Source organism: Pan troglodytes, chromosome 13 (assembly GCF_028858775.2).
Source record: "Pan troglodytes isolate AG18354 chromosome 13, NHGRI_mPanTro3-v2.0_pri, whole genome shotgun sequence".
Taxonomy (NCBI): Eukaryota; Metazoa; Chordata; class Mammalia; order Primates; family Hominidae; genus Pan; species Pan troglodytes.
Genome location: NC_072411.2, coordinates 134,657,069 through 134,672,586, shown reverse-complemented (window position 1 = coordinate 134,672,586; position 15,518 = coordinate 134,657,069). Strand labels below are relative to the sequence as shown.

The 15,518-nt window shown below is 53.8% G+C and overlaps 1 protein-coding gene across 1 annotated transcript; it reads right to left on the bottom strand.

Annotated features, from left to right (window-relative positions):
• Window positions 1-2,894: 2,894 nt before the first annotated feature.
• ALPI (alkaline phosphatase, intestinal) lies at window positions 2,895-7,498 on the bottom strand. The gene is made up of 11 exons (XM_003309518.4): window positions 7,385-7,498; window positions 7,186-7,302; window positions 6,956-7,071; window positions 6,578-6,752; window positions 6,329-6,501; window positions 5,952-6,086; window positions 5,784-5,856; window positions 5,519-5,653; window positions 5,243-5,434; window positions 4,903-5,019; window positions 2,895-4,791 (listed from the first exon to the last, which is right to left on the bottom strand). The coding sequence occupies exons 1-11, from the start codon at window positions 7,449-7,451 to the stop codon at window positions 4,505-4,507; spliced, it is 1,587 nt and encodes a 528-aa protein (XP_003309566.2). The 5' UTR covers window positions 7,452-7,498; the 3' UTR covers window positions 2,895-4,504.
• Window positions 7,499-15,518: the final 8,020 nt, after the last annotated feature.

Below are 15,518 nucleotides of genomic sequence, written 5' to 3'. Positions count from 1 at the left end.
AATTTTGTATTTTTAGTAGACACAGAATTTCTCCATGTTGGTCAGGCTGGTCTTGAACTCCCGACCTCAGGTGATGGCCGATCACCTCAGCCTCCCAAAGTGCTGGGATTACTGGCGTGAGCCACCACGCTCGGCTTATATGATCTGGTATTAACCGAACTCATCCCCCAAAATGGCCAAGTGGCTCACACAAGATTCCTGTAAGGAATCTGCAATGAACACCAGAAATCCAGAGCAGGTGAACCACAGCAGAAGGGAGAGCTGAGAATTCCTTATTACTCTTGGCTGAGCTCAGGGTACAGACCTGACCAGAAGTTAGCCCCTAAAATAAAAAATCAGCAAACAAAACTCTTTGAATTTCCCCCACTCTGTGGTTACTGCTGAAGTTTGCCCCGGGTGCCTTGTGCCTGGAGCTGGTAAGTCATCAGCAGTGTGAAATCCTCATGGTTGGCAAGGTGTCTAAAACTAAGCTTTCAGAACCGAAGAGAAACCTGAGCAGTTTTTTTCCCAGCGGTGTTTAAAGTTCTGTGCTGTTCAACCCAGTACTTCTTAGTTATTTCCCTAAGCAATGATAAATATTTGGAAAGCTCTTTTAAAGTTTCTTGCATGATAGCATGAAGCAAAAAACACCTACCAATGGGCAGACACTTATTCTTTCTGCTGCAGGAAAAATGGCAGAAACAATGAACAATAAATGATCTGTCGACAAACCGAAAGGCATTTCTTTGTCAGCAAACACCATCGAAAGATGTAGAGAAAACACTGCCGAAGATTGGAAGAAACTCATGTCAGAGCAAATTACCCAGTGTGGGAGGTTTGCTTTGCAGTGGGCCGAAAGCACAGATGTTCCCAACATGGCTCAGCTGAAGGTATTTGCCAGGTTCTATTCCAATAATGAAATACACAAACCGCTTCTTTCTTTCTTTCCTTTTTTTTTTTTTTTGAGCCACTAAAGGGAAGATATAGCAGAGAAGATATATTGCCAACAGTAAATGCCTTCTTTAATAAAAATGATGTCATATGGGAAAAACGGTAAAAATGCAACCACAGATAGAATAGCTACTCAGAAAGGGTTTTTTAAAAAAGGATTCTGGATACGAATCAGGGTGCAGAGGTGGCTTCACCCTTACCCCTCACTCATTGGCTCATCCACAGTCTAATCAGCGCAGGGAAGAGGTAGAAGCCTGGAGGGCATAGAATGTTGCAGACCATCAGTGGGCTAATGTTATAAAGCCAAGACTGTGGCATTACAGTAGAATCTTTCCCATACTTGGTAAGGAGATTGGGTGGACCATGAAAACTTTCCAGCCACACAGAATGACTTATCTTCATAGCAAAATACCGAAGAGGGTTGCCCCAAGTTCCCCTCCCTCTCTGCTTGACTTTCCCTCCCTCCTTATTTATTTATTTTTTTTGAGACGGAGTCTCACTCTGTCGCCCAGGCTGGAGTGCAGTGATGTGATCTCAGCTCACTGCAACCTCCGCCTCCTGGGTTCAAGTGATTCTCCTGCCTCAGCCTCTTAAGTAGCTGGGGCTACAGGCGCCCGCCACCAAGCCCGGCTAATTTTGTGTATTCTTAGTAGGGACGGGGGTTTCACCGTGTTAGCCAGGATGGTCTCGATCTCCTGACCTCGTGATCCACCCACCTCGGCCTCCCAAAGTGCTGGGATTATAGGCGTGAGCCACCGTGCCTGGCCCTCCCTCCTTATTTAAAAAAAAATTGTCAGTAATTTTTAATGTATGTCTGTTTCTGCTTCCCTGTGATTAAGTCTTTTTTTTTCCTGTGAATATTCTTTTTTTAAAGTTTAGATTCAGGGGTACATGTGCTTGTTTATTACATGGGTAGACTGCATACTGGTGGAGATTAGGCTTCTAGTGAACCCAATACCCATATAATGAGCTTGTACCCGATAGGTAATTTTTCAATCCTCACCCCCACTCCCACCTCCCTCCTCCTTTTTTTTTGAGAGGGAGTCTCGCTCTGTCACCCAGGCTGGAGGCAGTGATGTGATCTCGGCTCACTGCAACCTCCGCCTCCAGGTTCAGGCAATTCTCCTGTCTCAGCCTCCGGAGTAGCTGGGATTATAGGCCCCCGCCACCATGCCTGGCTAATTTTTGTCTTTTCAGTAGAGACAGGGTTTCACCATGTTGACCAGGGTGGTCTCAAACGCCTGACCTCAAATGATCCGCCCGCCTCAGCCTCCCAAAGTGCTGGGATTACAGGTGTGCGGCACCATGCCTGGCTAATTTTTGTATATTTAGTAGAGATGGGATTTCCATGTTGATCAAGCTGGTCTCAAATTCCTGACCTCAAATGATCTGCCCACATTGGCCTCCCGAGTGTTAGGATTACAGACGTGAGCCACTGCGCCCGGGCTCCCTCCTTCCTAAAGACCAAAATGCTGACACTTTTGAGATGACAAGAGCTGTCTGTTTTAGGCAATCAGGAGAAAGCTTGAAAAATAATTGTACTTTTCTTGCATCTGCTCCTTCAAGGTAAAGATGTCCTTTCAATGAAAAAATGAGAAAGTAATCATCTTGGAATGAAAACTCATGCCAAAGAAAACATTTTTTAGAACCAAAGTTTGAGAATGTTTTCATTGACATGTGAATTTTGTGGTCAAAAATGTATTTGACTGATAAAACCCTGATCCCTACACATTTTAAAAAAACTTGAAAGCAGATTATATATTCAAATCTGTTTTTTAAAATTTAGATATAATTTACATACCATAAAATTCATCCTTTTATTTCATTTTTTAGACACGGATTTTCGCTATGCTTCCCAGGCTGGAGTCCTATGGCTATTCACAAGTGGGATCATGGTCCTCCAATATTTTTGTGACAGCTACTAAAACCCAGAATTAAAAAAGAACTACCCTGAGAGTCAGGCCTTCAAACTGATGTTTTACAATTTTATTTCAAGGTTTTAGTAAATAAGAAAGCATTTGAATGATGTTACTATTTCTTGCAAAAGCAAGATGTTTTTTGCACCTTTGTAAATGTACAAATAAATTTGTAATACTGCAAAATTCGCTGGAAAATGTGGTTGATTTCACCTTTATTTAATTCTTTTCAATGTTCTCTTGGAGCAGGTGTGTACTCACTAAGTATGGCTGTATTGGGATGGGTGCTCCAGAATACTTTCAGAGGGAGATCAGAAACACCTGGAGTCAGCTCCTTCCCCAGCTTTCACCTGGGCCTGCCACCACCCCCACCCTCCGCCCAAAAGACCAGACCCTTCTCCTGGCAGCAGCCAGAGTGCTCATTTCCCAGCCAGGGCGGGTCACAGCCCTCCTCAAAGACCTCCAACCACACCCCTCTAACCAGACTTCACAGTCCCCCACGCACACCCCGCTCTCCTGACCCCTCAGGCTTTCCCCACTCTGCCCACCCACCCCCACCCCTCTGATCCAGCCCTTGGCCTCCCAGAGCACCTGCTGACACTGCCCCAGGGCGTTTGCACTGCTGTGCTGCCTTGCTCAAGCCCCCACTCTGTTCAAGTCTCTTGCTCAATCATCTGCCCCTCAGCAGTACCTCCTGGCCTGCGTTATCCACCTCTCCAGATACTGTGCCCACACTCACTCATGATTTTTCTCCTAGGAAGTAGTACTGGCATTACATTGTCTAACACCTTTTATTATTGCTTTGTCTCCTAGGAGAATGGAGACCTTGAGGAGGCAGGGGAGTCTTCCTTGTTGAGAAATCTATGCCCAGCATCCAGATGTCCCGGGAGGGCCCATGGGCTCTGGGTTGCTGCCCTGTACCCAGAGCTCCTCAGGCACTCCTTGGATCTGGTGACCTGGAATGGGCACTGGGGGGCAGGAAGCATCTGAGTGGCTGTGACTTGGGGCAAGCCTCTGCCTCATTGGTCCCTTGGTCAGGTGCAGGGGTGTGGAATGATCCTAGTGGGGAGACAGCAGAGGACTGTGTCAAAGCCCCCCTGGGAATCCCCGCCCCAGTAGCCTCCTTGGGTGGGTTGCAGGGTTGCCGGAAGCTTCTCTTCTTCAGGTGTCCTGATCCACCCAAGTCCTTGGGTCTACCAGGTGCTGCCAGGATTGAAGCTAAGACGGTGGGGCACGCGGTCTGGGTGTGTCGTGTCCCACGATGGGGGACGTCTCTGGGTCCAGGCCTGCTTGGTCTTCCTTAGGCTAGAGGCAGGGTGGGGGCTGGGTGGTTTTGGTCCCTTTATTGTCTGGGGTGCAGGCAGCCGCATGGCACAAATCTGCAGTCTCTGGGGTTGGGAGGAAGAATCAGAGAGCAGCCTGAGGGGAGGTCCTGGAAGTCCCAGGCTCAGCTCCCAGGGCGCCCTGGGCTCCTGCTCCCTCAAGGGGATGCGGAGGGAAGAAGGGCCCCGCTGCGCCAGCTGAGGCTGGTTTATCTCTAGGAGGTGAAGGTCCAACGGCAGGACACCTGGGTGTGTTCGCTGGAAGTGGCGGCTCAGGACGGGGAACAGGGCAGGACGCCTGGAGGTGGGGAGCAGGATAACTCCGGAGTGGGGCACTCAGGGAGCAGCGGACGCCCCCAGCAGCAGCAGGGTCCCGGCCAGCAGTGGCAGCGACGCGGCAACCGGGTGCGCGGCGTCGGTGGGGCAGGCAGGAGGCGCCAGGTCGCAGGCCGTGTAGGGCTCCAGACAGGCAGCGAAGGCCATGACATGCGCTACGAAGCTCTGCTCCTGCACACCATGCACCAGGTGCGCCTGCGGGCCGCGCGCAAACACCGCCACGTCTTCGCCTCCGTGGGTCTCGGACGACAGGGGCACCGCCGCCTGCTGCTGGTAATCGGGGCTCCCTGGTAGGAGGGTGAGTGCACTTCAGGGCAGGCAGGCGGCGTCCCCCTCCCGCGAATGCCCCCATCCCTGGCACCCTGGTCCCCCTGCACGGGCCATTCAGCCTCACTCACCGCTCTCGCTCTCATTCACGTCTGGTCGCACGCCTGAGTTGAACACGTAGCCCGGGCCATTGCCGTACAGGATGGACGTGTAGGCTTTGCTGTCCTGAGCCTTGCTGGGGGCCAACCCTGTAGGGAGATGCGGGTCCCTGTAGTTGAGCTGACCACAGCTGTGGGAGTGCCTCCTATGTGCCAGGCACCGCCACTTTTTGCCTGTTCGGGGGCTCGGTCCTCACAAGATCCCTATAGGGCTGGTGCCGGCATTACACACATTTGACAGAGGAGGAAACTGAGGCTCAAACTTCACCCTCATAATTGATGCAGCAGCACCTGCCACTCTCCCCAGGCCTACCGAAGATGGAGCTCCCTCGCAAGGTGTAGCCACCAAAGGAGAAGACATGGGAGTGGTCAGCGGTGACGAGGGTCAGCGTGTCCTCCTCGCTGGTGAGCTGGCCCGCCCTCTCAATGGCGTCGTCGAACATGACCGCCTCAGTGAGTGCCTGGTAAGCCACACCCTCATGATGACCATGGTCGATGCGGCCGCCTGCAGGAAGGCCAGAGGGGGGAGATGCTTGAACCTGCCCTGCCCCGCCCCGCCTTCCTCTACTCCCCAGGGGCCACCACGCACCCTCCACGAAGAGGAAGAAGCCGCGGGGGTTCCTGCTCAGCAGGCGCAGGGCAGCCTCTGTCATCTCCATCAGGGAGGGGTCCAGTGTGGGGTCTCGGTGGATCTCATATTTCGTGTCTCCGGGCTCAAAGAGGCCTGTGGGACAAGGAGCTTGGTGGTGATTGGCAGGCTGTGAGCGGGAGGGTGCTGGCAAATGGGCACACAGGCTCGGATGGCACCCTCTGAGGCTGTCTGAGGAATGCCATGGCAGGAAGGGGGTCATTACCCATGAGATGGGTCACAGACGGGTCCAGGGACGCCTGCACGAGCTCAGTGCGGTTCCACACATACCAGGCACCCTGCAGGGACAGAGCCAGGCTTCAGCCCACAGCCCTGAGACCCACACACTTGGCCTCCCCCTGCCGTGCCTCCCACACCCGCCAGCCCCCATCACCTGGTGCTTTGCCAGCCATTCCTGCACCAGGTTCTTCCCGTCCAGCCTGATTCCATTCTGGCTGGCATCACCTGGGTACTCAGGGTCTGGGGTCCCCATGGGAAACATGTACTTGCGGCCTCCGCCAAGGATCACCTGGGGACAATGGATGGGGCAGGTGGTTTGGGGGCCTGGCTGGCCCCGTGCCCCCTCCTCATGCATAGCCCCTGGCTCCCCTCCCCAGGGCTGTGGGAATGGCCCAGCCTGTGTTGCACATTCTACATCCCCAACTCCACCTCCAGAACCTGCTGACCCAGATCAGGCTTTTGGTTGCCTGGATCTGAGCCTGTGCCACCTTCCCCTCTGCCTAGCCCCAGCCCTTGGCCCTGGGGTCGCACGTCAATGTCCATGTTGGAGATGAGCTGCGTGGCGATGTCCTGGCAGCCATCCTGGCGGGCTGAGGCAGGCATGTCAGCATCTGAGTACCAGTTGCGGTTCACTGTGTGTGCGTAGGTGCCGGCTGGCGAGGCGTGCTGCACCCGTGTGGTGGTCACCACTCCTACTGACTTTCCTGAGGGTGACAGAGGTCAGGATCGGTGACCGAGATCTTGGGCCTGGTCCTGACCCCGCAGCGGGCCCCAGCTCACCTGCTTGCTTGGCCCGGTTCATCACGGAGATGACCTCATTGCCGCGTGTCGTGTTGCACTGGTTAAAGCGGGCGGCTGCACTCAAGCCGATGGTCTGGAAGTTGGCCTTGACCCCGCACAGGTAGGCCGTGGCTGTGGCTGCGCTGTCTGGCACCTGTCTGTCCACATTGTATGTCTGCGAACGGAGACACCCTGAGCTCTACTTCGGGGCGGACACCCAGACCCCAACCAGGGACCTGGTTCTGGTCCTCTGGGATCCTAACTGCTCCCAGCTCCTAACTTAGGCCCCAGCTGTCCTGGCTCCCTCCCTCCTGCCACACTCCATATCCTTGATCCCTATCCTCTGCTTGGGGGACTCTGAGGTGGCCCAGCCCTTACCTTGGACAGAGCCAGGTATGGGAAGCGGTCCATGGCCAGGGGTGTCTCAGGCCCCAGTTTGCCATTCTTCTGCCCCTTTAGGATCCTGGTGGCTGTCACCGTGGGCACCCCCAACCCTGAAGGAGCAGAAATGTGTGAGTCCTGGGCCCCAGGGTTGTCCTGGAACCACTGAAGGTCCCGGGTGCCGGGGCTGTGAGGACTGCGGGGCTGGACAGGCCTTGCTCACTCACCATCGCCCAGGAAGAGGATGAGGTTCTTGGCGACCTTCTGGATGGGCTGCAGCTTCTTGGCAGCATCCAGGGCCTCAGCTGCCTGGTGGTTCCAGAAGGCCGGGTTCTCCTCCTCAGCTGGCCAGGGGGAGAGTAGAGATCAGGTCAGCCTGGCTGAGGGGGTGCCCTGTGTGTGGAACAGCTTGGGGAGCCTCATTACCTGGGATGACGCCCAGGGAGAGCTGTAGCCTCAGGCCCAGCAGCAGCAGCACCCAGGGCCCCTGCATGTCTTGGGGGCAGCAGGAGGGAGGCGAAGTGGGGACACCAGGAACCGGCTGCAGCGCAGGCTGCCTGGGTTTAAATCAGGGGAGGACTTTGCCCCTGGCTGTAAATGCTCCACGTCCCTCCCCACACCCCTGGTGTCCATCTTGACCCCTCCCAGTCCTGTGACCTGAAGCCAAGCTTGCTGAAGGGAAGGGACTGGGTGTGGCTCGCAGTGTCTTGTGGGAGACCCGTCGCCACTCCTTCATTCACCTCATTCAAGGTGTGAAGAGAGGTGAGACTGGAAACACACAGCCTAGGCCAGGGCCCGGGTTAGGGCTCGTAACGTCACGAGCCCCAGAGGAGTGTGAAAGGAGGCACATTGGGTGGCCTGGCTGCCCTAGAACCCACTTGGTGTATATGGGTGCCCACACCTATGTCCTGAGGATGCAGGCTGGGAATGGGCCAGTGCTCTGGGTCAGCCAGGCCTGGGCTGGGTCTTCCAGAGCAGCTTGTGCACTTGAGGTTGACCCCTGTTCCCTTGCACAGGTAGATGGAGCCTGGGGTGAGTCTGTTTTCCATGGGCCCCGGGGAACACCCAGAAGTGTAGCCTCTGATAAGGAGTTCAGAGAGTTTGGTAACCTCAGGCTGAGTTCAAAAGTATTGCTTCAGTCCAGACATCCCACTCTGAGTGTGTAGCCAAAGGAATGCAAACTAGGGACTCGAACAGATAACTGCACACCCATGTTCCCAGCAGCATTATCCACAGCAGCCAAGAGCTGGAAGCAACCCAAGTGTCCAGCAAAAGAGAAATGGAGAAACCAAACAGGGTGCACACATACAATGGAGTATCACGCAGCCTTGAAAACAAAGGCGACCCTGACACCTGCTACAACATGGATGAACCTTAGGACATTATGCTCAGTGAAATATACCAGTGCAAAAGAACAAATACGCATGAACACACTTCTCTGAGGTCCCGAGGGGAGTCAAATACATAGAGACAGAAGTGGAATGGAGGTTGCCTGAGGCTGAGGGAGGAGGCAATGGGTTAGGGTTAGGGTTAGGGTTAGGGTTGGGGTTAGGGTTAGAGTTGGAGTTTAATAGGGACAGAGCTTCAAGGTTGCAGGATGAGAATGTTCTGGAGATCAGCTGCACAACACTGTACGTGTACTCAACACTGCCGCCCTGTACACTTGAAAATGGTGAAGGAGGTAAACTTGATGTACCGTGTTTTGTAGCACAATTCAAAAACTGGTTCAAGAAGAAAAGGTTCCTCCAGCTCCACCCACCCCAGCCCAACCACAGCAGCCCCTTCTCCACTCGAGCCTGTTTACCTCAAACCCCAGGCTTGGCCCTCAGAACCCAGGGAACCTCACCTGCTGCCCAGCCTCTGCCTGCCCTGCCCCACTCCCCACCACGCCTAGGGCCTCCCTCAGGCCGAGCTTTCCCGAGTCCTCCTGCCTGCGCCCTCCTGGCTTCCCGGTGGTCGTCCTGGGGCTCTCAGGGAAGATGTTGCTCTCATAGGTCCTCCTTGTCCCCTGCTTGTTGCCCCCTTAGTTCCCTCTACCTCCTGCTTCATCTTGCTGAGTTAGGAACATTCTTGGCTGAAAGTCAGAGGAGACTCACTAATGGGTCTCCTCAATTAATTGATTGATTGATTCCAAAGTCAAGGTGAGTCAGGAGGCTTTATAGCCACCCTGAGTTTCATGTTTAAGTTGGAATTTTTGACAGAACTATAGATTCACAAGTAGTTGTAAGAAATAATACAAGCTGGGTGCGGTGGCTCATGCCTGTAATCCCAGCACTTTGGGAGGCCGAGGTGGGTGGATCATGAGGTCAGGAGATCAAGGCCATCCTGGCTAACACAGTGAAACCCCATCTCTACTAAAAATACAAAAAATTAGCTGGGTGTGGTGGCATGCACCTGTAGTCCCAGCTACTTGGGAGGCTGAGGCAGGAGAATCACTTGAACCTGGGAGGTGGAGGTTGCAGTGAGCTGAGATCATGCCACTGCACTCCAGCCTGGGTGGCAGAGTGAGACTCTGTCTCAAAAAAAAAAACAGGGAAATAATACAAGAGGCCCTACGTAGTGGCTCACCCCTGCAATCCTAGCACTTTAGGAGGCTGAGGCGGGAGATTCACTTGAGCGCAGGAGTTTGAGACCAGCCTGGGCAACATGGAAAAACCTCATCTCTACAAAAAATACAAAAATTAGCGGAGCAAAATGGCCTGCTCCTGTGGTCCCTCCACGGGAAATAAATTAAATAGCCTTTGGGTGTGAGCTGAAATTATCTCTCCACCTACTTGGGAAGCTGAGGTGGGAGTATCACTTGAGCCCGGGAGGTGGAGGTTGCAGTGAGTCAAGACCATATCATTGCACTCTAGCCTGGGTGACAGAACAAGACCCTGTCTAAACAAAAAAAAGAAAAGAAGAAAGTACAAGAGATGTCTGTGCACTTTGCTTAGTCTCCCCCAGTGGCATAATCCAGTTATTATTCAGATTTCCCCAGTGTTACCTGTATTCGTGTGCATGTGTGTGGGAGTGTGTATACAATTTATCACCTAAGTAGGTTTGTGTAACAGCACCATAGTTGAGATGCTGAAGAGCTCCAACCCCACAGGGTACTTTTATAACCAGGCCACCTCTTTCCTCTACCTCTTCCCCTGTCCCTAATCCTTGACAACCAGATATGTGTCCAACCTGGGTGACAGAGTGAGACAACATCTCAAAAAAAGAAAAAAAAAAATAAGAAATGCCTTGTGGACTTTGCATAGTTTCCCCACCTTTGGTTAGTTTCACTGCCACCCTAACTTTGCCATCTCCCCTTTAACAAGATAAAGCATGCTTTAGACTCAAAACATCTAAGGAGGCTGTAAGAACACTGCTTTTGGTGTGTGTGGAATACACAGTTGCTTCTGTTTATGGCAAGAGATGGTGGTCTTCCATTTTTCAGTTACAAGTTTCCTTTTCTAATAGATTTAAGGCAAATCTGAGCTTATGTAGAGAAAAATATTCAGTAAATCATACCACAGGCAGTAATGTGGCTACAGCAAAAAGTTGTCAAGGTGATACGTGACTAGCTGAGTGCTAAGAAGCATGGATTTAAAAGAAGTAAATTAAATAGCCTTTGAGTCTGAGCTGAAATTCTCTGTCCATCACTTACTGAGTGTCCTTCAGAACGGAACCTCTCCAAACCTTAATTCTCTCAACTATGAACGAAAAGAATGATGATAGTCCTGTCAACCTTAAGAAACAGAGGGAGGCTCTCCAAAACTATGGAGTTTAACTGGGAATAAGCAGCAGCACTGCATGCAGAGCCCCGGCCTTAGTAAACTAGGGGCGCATCGGAGGAGGGGAGGCAAGGGGGGCTTTGAAAGGCGACAGGAGCAGTGCATGGTCAGTTTTTGGTTTTTGTCTTTTTTTTTTTTTGAGTTGCTCTGTTGCCCAGGCTGGAGTGCAGTGGCACAGTCTCAGCTCACTGCAACCTCTGCCTCCCGGGTTCAAGCAATTCTCCTGCCTCAGCCTCCTGAGTAGCTGGGACTACAGGCACTCGCCACCACATCCACCTACACAGCTGTTTTGAAAGGAAGAGAACACTGATTCCAGGGGCTTATCCCAGGAACCGGCATCAGTTTATGAGTGGACACAGCATATCAGGCAAGTGTTCTTGTGCATCCGGCTAGCCGTCCTTGTGACTCACATAGTGAGCTGCAAAGTCCCAGCAAAAAATAAAAAATAAAAAAAGGTCTTGTTGCAGGCATCTGTGCCCTTCCCAGAGGCTTCGGAAGGGCTCTGATCATAGGCAGGTGTGCGGGAGGGCCCTCCTTCAGAACCACCCGGCCGCATTATTTTGTTGTTGCTCTTAGGGTTGGACAAAAGTGGCTCCATTTTGATTCTGACAACTTTCACAGAGCCTGGGTCTCGGGGCTGTTGCGGGGACTTAATTAGTCCAGGGCCTGCTGCAGAGTTAGCAGGGGAGCAGGGGGGAAGAGGCGACCCCTGACCTTTATGAACACGAGGCAAGTCCTGAACATCCTTGAAACCTGTTTCCAAGCTGAGGGTCTGCACAGCACACAGTTGGCCAAATGGTAGCGGAAGCAGCTCCTTCCTAGACCACAAATCTCTAAATTCCTAATTAAGGGCTGTGTAGGCAGGACCTCCCTCTGGCCCATCCCACCTACCAGGGAGGGACATCCAGGCATTCCTCATGCACAGGAGAACTTGGGTCAGGTACCTGGGTTGGGAACAAGAAGGGACTGTCCCACCCCCAAGGCAGGAGACACCCCAACCTCCTCCCTATGGGCTTCCTGGGGAGGCCTCTCAACAGGCCATGGAGCCCCCTCAGCAGCACAAGCAGGACACTGGGGCCTCAGCCTGTGGGAAGCTGCAGGCACAGGAATGGGCTCAGTGGAGGGGGCACTCAGCCAGGCACCCCGAGCCCTGATCTGGCCACCTCCTTCACCCCTGCCCCCTAATACCAGCAGTAGTGACAGTGGCAGGGGTGGCTGGCAGGTGGGCCCTAGTGCATGGTTGTCCCCTGAGAGTGAGGGACAAAAGACAATTCTGCCCTGAAGGGTGCTTCGGGCGTCTATATGGATGTGTGGAAAGGAAAGTGTATGAAGTCAAGGATGCTGCAATTGTGTTCAGTGGTTTAACTTTGATCTTGTATGACAGGAACCAGGGGGACAATTGTATTCCAATAGCACCCTGGTGAGTTGAAAACCTGTTAAGTTGAATACACTATTGGAGAGTTTTTATTCCGTCTTCTATTTTGCACTTCAATTTCTGTTGCTTTTTAAATATCTGGCTAAGTGCTTTCCAGAACTGAGCAATGTACTATTGATAAACATTAAGAACACAACACAGCTCATGAACGAGGTTGAGCAAAACTGTTTTTTAAGTAAAATAAATTATTTAGGCCGGGTGCGGTGGCTCACGCCTGTAATCTCAGCACTTTGGGAGGCTGAGGCAGGCGGATCACAAGGTCAGGAGATCGAGACCATCCTGGCTAACACGGTGAAACCCTGTCTTTACTAAAACTACAAAAAAAATTAGCCGGGCATGGTGGCAGGCACCTGTGGTCCCAGCTACTTGGGAGTCTGAGGCAGGAGAATGGCGTGAACCTGGGAGGCAGAGCTTGCAGTGAGCCAAGATCATGCCACTGCACTCCAGCCTGGGCAACAGAGCAAGACTCCGTCTCAAAAAATAATAATAAAATAAAATAAATTATTTAAATGGATCAGTTTCCCCCTCAAATGATTTTCTATCTGTTAAAAAAACAAATCGGCCGGGCATGGTGACTCATACCTATAATCCTAACACTTTGGGAGGCTGAGACGGGAGGATCACTTGAGCCCAGGAGCTTGAGACAAGCCTGGCAACATAGTAAGACCCCATCACTACAAAAAATTTTTAAAACTAGCTGGATATGGTGGCACTCGCTTGTATTCCCACCTAGTGGGGAGGCTGAAGTGGGAGGATCTCTTGAGCCAGGGAGGTGCAGGCCTCAGTGAGCCCTGATCGCCCCACAGCACTCCAGCCTCTGCACTCCAGCCTGGTCAATAGAGGGAGACCCTGTCTCAAAAAACCAAAAACCAAAAAAACAACAACAAAAATAAGTAAAATTTCCCCCAAACCATAAAACCCCACAATTAGAGAGAAGGTTCAAAGAGATGATCTTACAATAAGGTTTTAAATCCAGAACCTAAACTCAGGCATGTGGAAACTAATACTCATCATTCCAAGAATCATCCCCTTCTCCAGAACCTTCTTTAACGTGAACATCCTGTATAGCCTCCACCAGGGCTCAAATATTTAATTCACGTCCCCCCTCCCAATTCCCATCCCGACTGCCATTAGCCCCTGAATTCTGTGATTCCAACCCAGGAACCACTCTTTGGTCCGTGCCCAGCAAGGACTGGGGCAGGCTCATGTGCAGAGCTGGCCACAGCCAGGCCAGCGGCACCATCTGTGCTGTAGAACTCCCTGGAGAAAGCCCATCCCACCTGTGACTTTGGCGGCCCATCCCCGCCAGGCCTCTCTGGACATCTGCACTGTCCCCTCTCAGCCCTTCCTCCTGGCACCTGGGCAATCACAGCCCCTCCTGCCTGGCCTCCCACTTCCTGCCTCGTGGCGGTGCTGCTGGGTGGTGGAGCCGCTGCAGTGGCCTCTGGTGCTGCTTCTGCACAGGCCTTGCCTCCTCTGGTGCCCCCTTCCCAAGCTTCATGCCCGTGCCTCCCTTCTGCGGCCTGACATCCTCCTCAGGGGCCAGGAGGCTGCCACCCCAGGCTGTGTGATTCCAATTCTTTCCTGAGGTCCTTCCTAACAGGAACTGGGGAGGCGTCAGTCTCTCCCCAGGAGGGTGGCTGCAAGCTCTGGGAGCTTCAGCTCCTTCCCCAGGCCAGGTCACTGCCTGCACCATCTTCCCCCTAGGTCCAGGGGGCCGGTACTGACCCTTCAGGGCGGGGACACACTCACTGGCCTCTGAGCATCGCCAGGCCCTGGTCATGGAATGAGGTTGGTGGTGTCTACCCCTCCCTCCCTCCCCCACGGTGTCTCCTTGAGGAAAAGACAGTCTCGCTCTGTGCCCGGGCCCTGGCTGGCAGGTGCTGTGGGACAGCCCAGGGAATGGCCAAGTCCTCCTTTAGATGAGGGTCGGTGTCTGGTCACTCTTTCTGTTGAGTCCTTTTAGTGAGGGGCCACATAAGAGGCTGGGCCCCAGTGGACCCATGGAGAGCCATCCTGTGAATGCGCGGCACCGGATTCAGTCAACCATGTTCCTTAAAGGAGTGAATGCAGACGGGGGGCTTGGTGTGACTGGTGTGGGGAGAAGGCTGGGCTGCCTTCTCTGAGCTCTGGGTAGGGTGTGGCGGCTGCCTGGGCCTGAGCCCAGGTCCTGGCTGGGCACAACCTTGCCAGGTCACTGGAGGCAGAGACCTGACCTGACCCTCGTGGATACGGTTTCCACTTCCCCAGATGGGGTGGGGTGGGCTGGGGCTGCCATGGCCTCCACAGCTCCAGGGACCCGCCATGCTCTGGGGCCAGCATGGAAGGTGAGGCTCTCTGAAGAAACTCTGAGCCCAGCATCTGCTTCCCAAACAAGCCCAGGCAGCAGGAACCCCCTTGTTCACCCCCCTGGCTACTCCTTACTGGGGCCTGGGGGCGCTGGGACATAGGGACAGGTGTCCGTCCGGGTCTGTGCTGCCTGTGAGGGAATAGCTCCCATGCTTCGTGGGATGCCCTGGGGGACAGGGCCAGCCTGGCCTGAGAAGCCCAGAGAGGAACTTGGCCACTGCTCCTCAGAGGGTGGGCAGCGTGGAGGGGAGGGGAAGGGGCTGGGATGTCTCCTGTTTGGGGCTCTCACAGTCAGGCTGCCTGGGCTGGGGCAGCACCCCACAGCCTTCTCCACCCCAACACCAAACCCCCAGACGCTCGCCTGTCTGTCCCTGCAGATACTTGGCTGCAGGAGAAGGTTCTGGGGACAGGAACAGATGGGGTGACCGTGGCCTCTGGGACATCTCGGGGGTGGCAGGACACACAGACTGAAGGCCGCCTGAGGTGGCTGAGCCCTGGAGGAGGGAAAGGCTCCCAGGGCAGGTGTGGGATGTCTTTGGTCGCCTCCCACAGCCAGCCCCATCTGACAGTGGCATAACAAAGGCAGCCATACCCAGTCACTGTCATTCAGGCGCTGTGAGGCACTCTGACAAGGGACCCTATTGAGTGTTTCTTTGAAGAAAATTCACTGTAACCAGATCAAATGAGCTTGTTAATCCCGACACCCCAGGAAATGGTGCGGGGGAACAGAGGCCGTGCTCACCATGGCTTTCATCCTAGTTTCTAGCAGCTCTCGGGGACGCCAAGCCACAGAGCTTCCCCCACAGAGGGGGAGGAGTGCAGGCTGGGGTCAGGCTGGCTGGGGAAGGGAATGCCCAGTGGCCAGCCAGCTCTGCCCAGGCCCCAAGGCAGGTGGGATCCATGGGTGCTCAGGACACTGGGTGGGCAACGGGGCCAGGTTGGGAAGGCACTGGAGAGCCCTCATCCCCTCCCCGAGGCCCAGGCCTGCTTCTGTCCCCAGAGCACAGGATTGGGC

Bases quoted from the DNA above. Each gene is read 5' to 3' on its own strand.
- ALPI (XM_003309518.4), bottom strand. From the start codon at position 7,451: ATGCAGGGGCCCTGGGTGCTGCTGCTGCTGGGCCTGAGGCTACAGCTC. The intron at 7,303-7,384 runs GTAATGAGGCTC...CCCCCTGGCCAG, and splicing joins CTCCCTGGGCGTCATCCCAG to CTGAGGAGGAGAACCCGGCC. The intron at 5,654-5,783 runs GTAATGACCCCC...CTTGTCCCACAG, and splicing joins GTCTGTGACCCATCTCATGG to GCCTCTTTGAGCCCGGAGAC.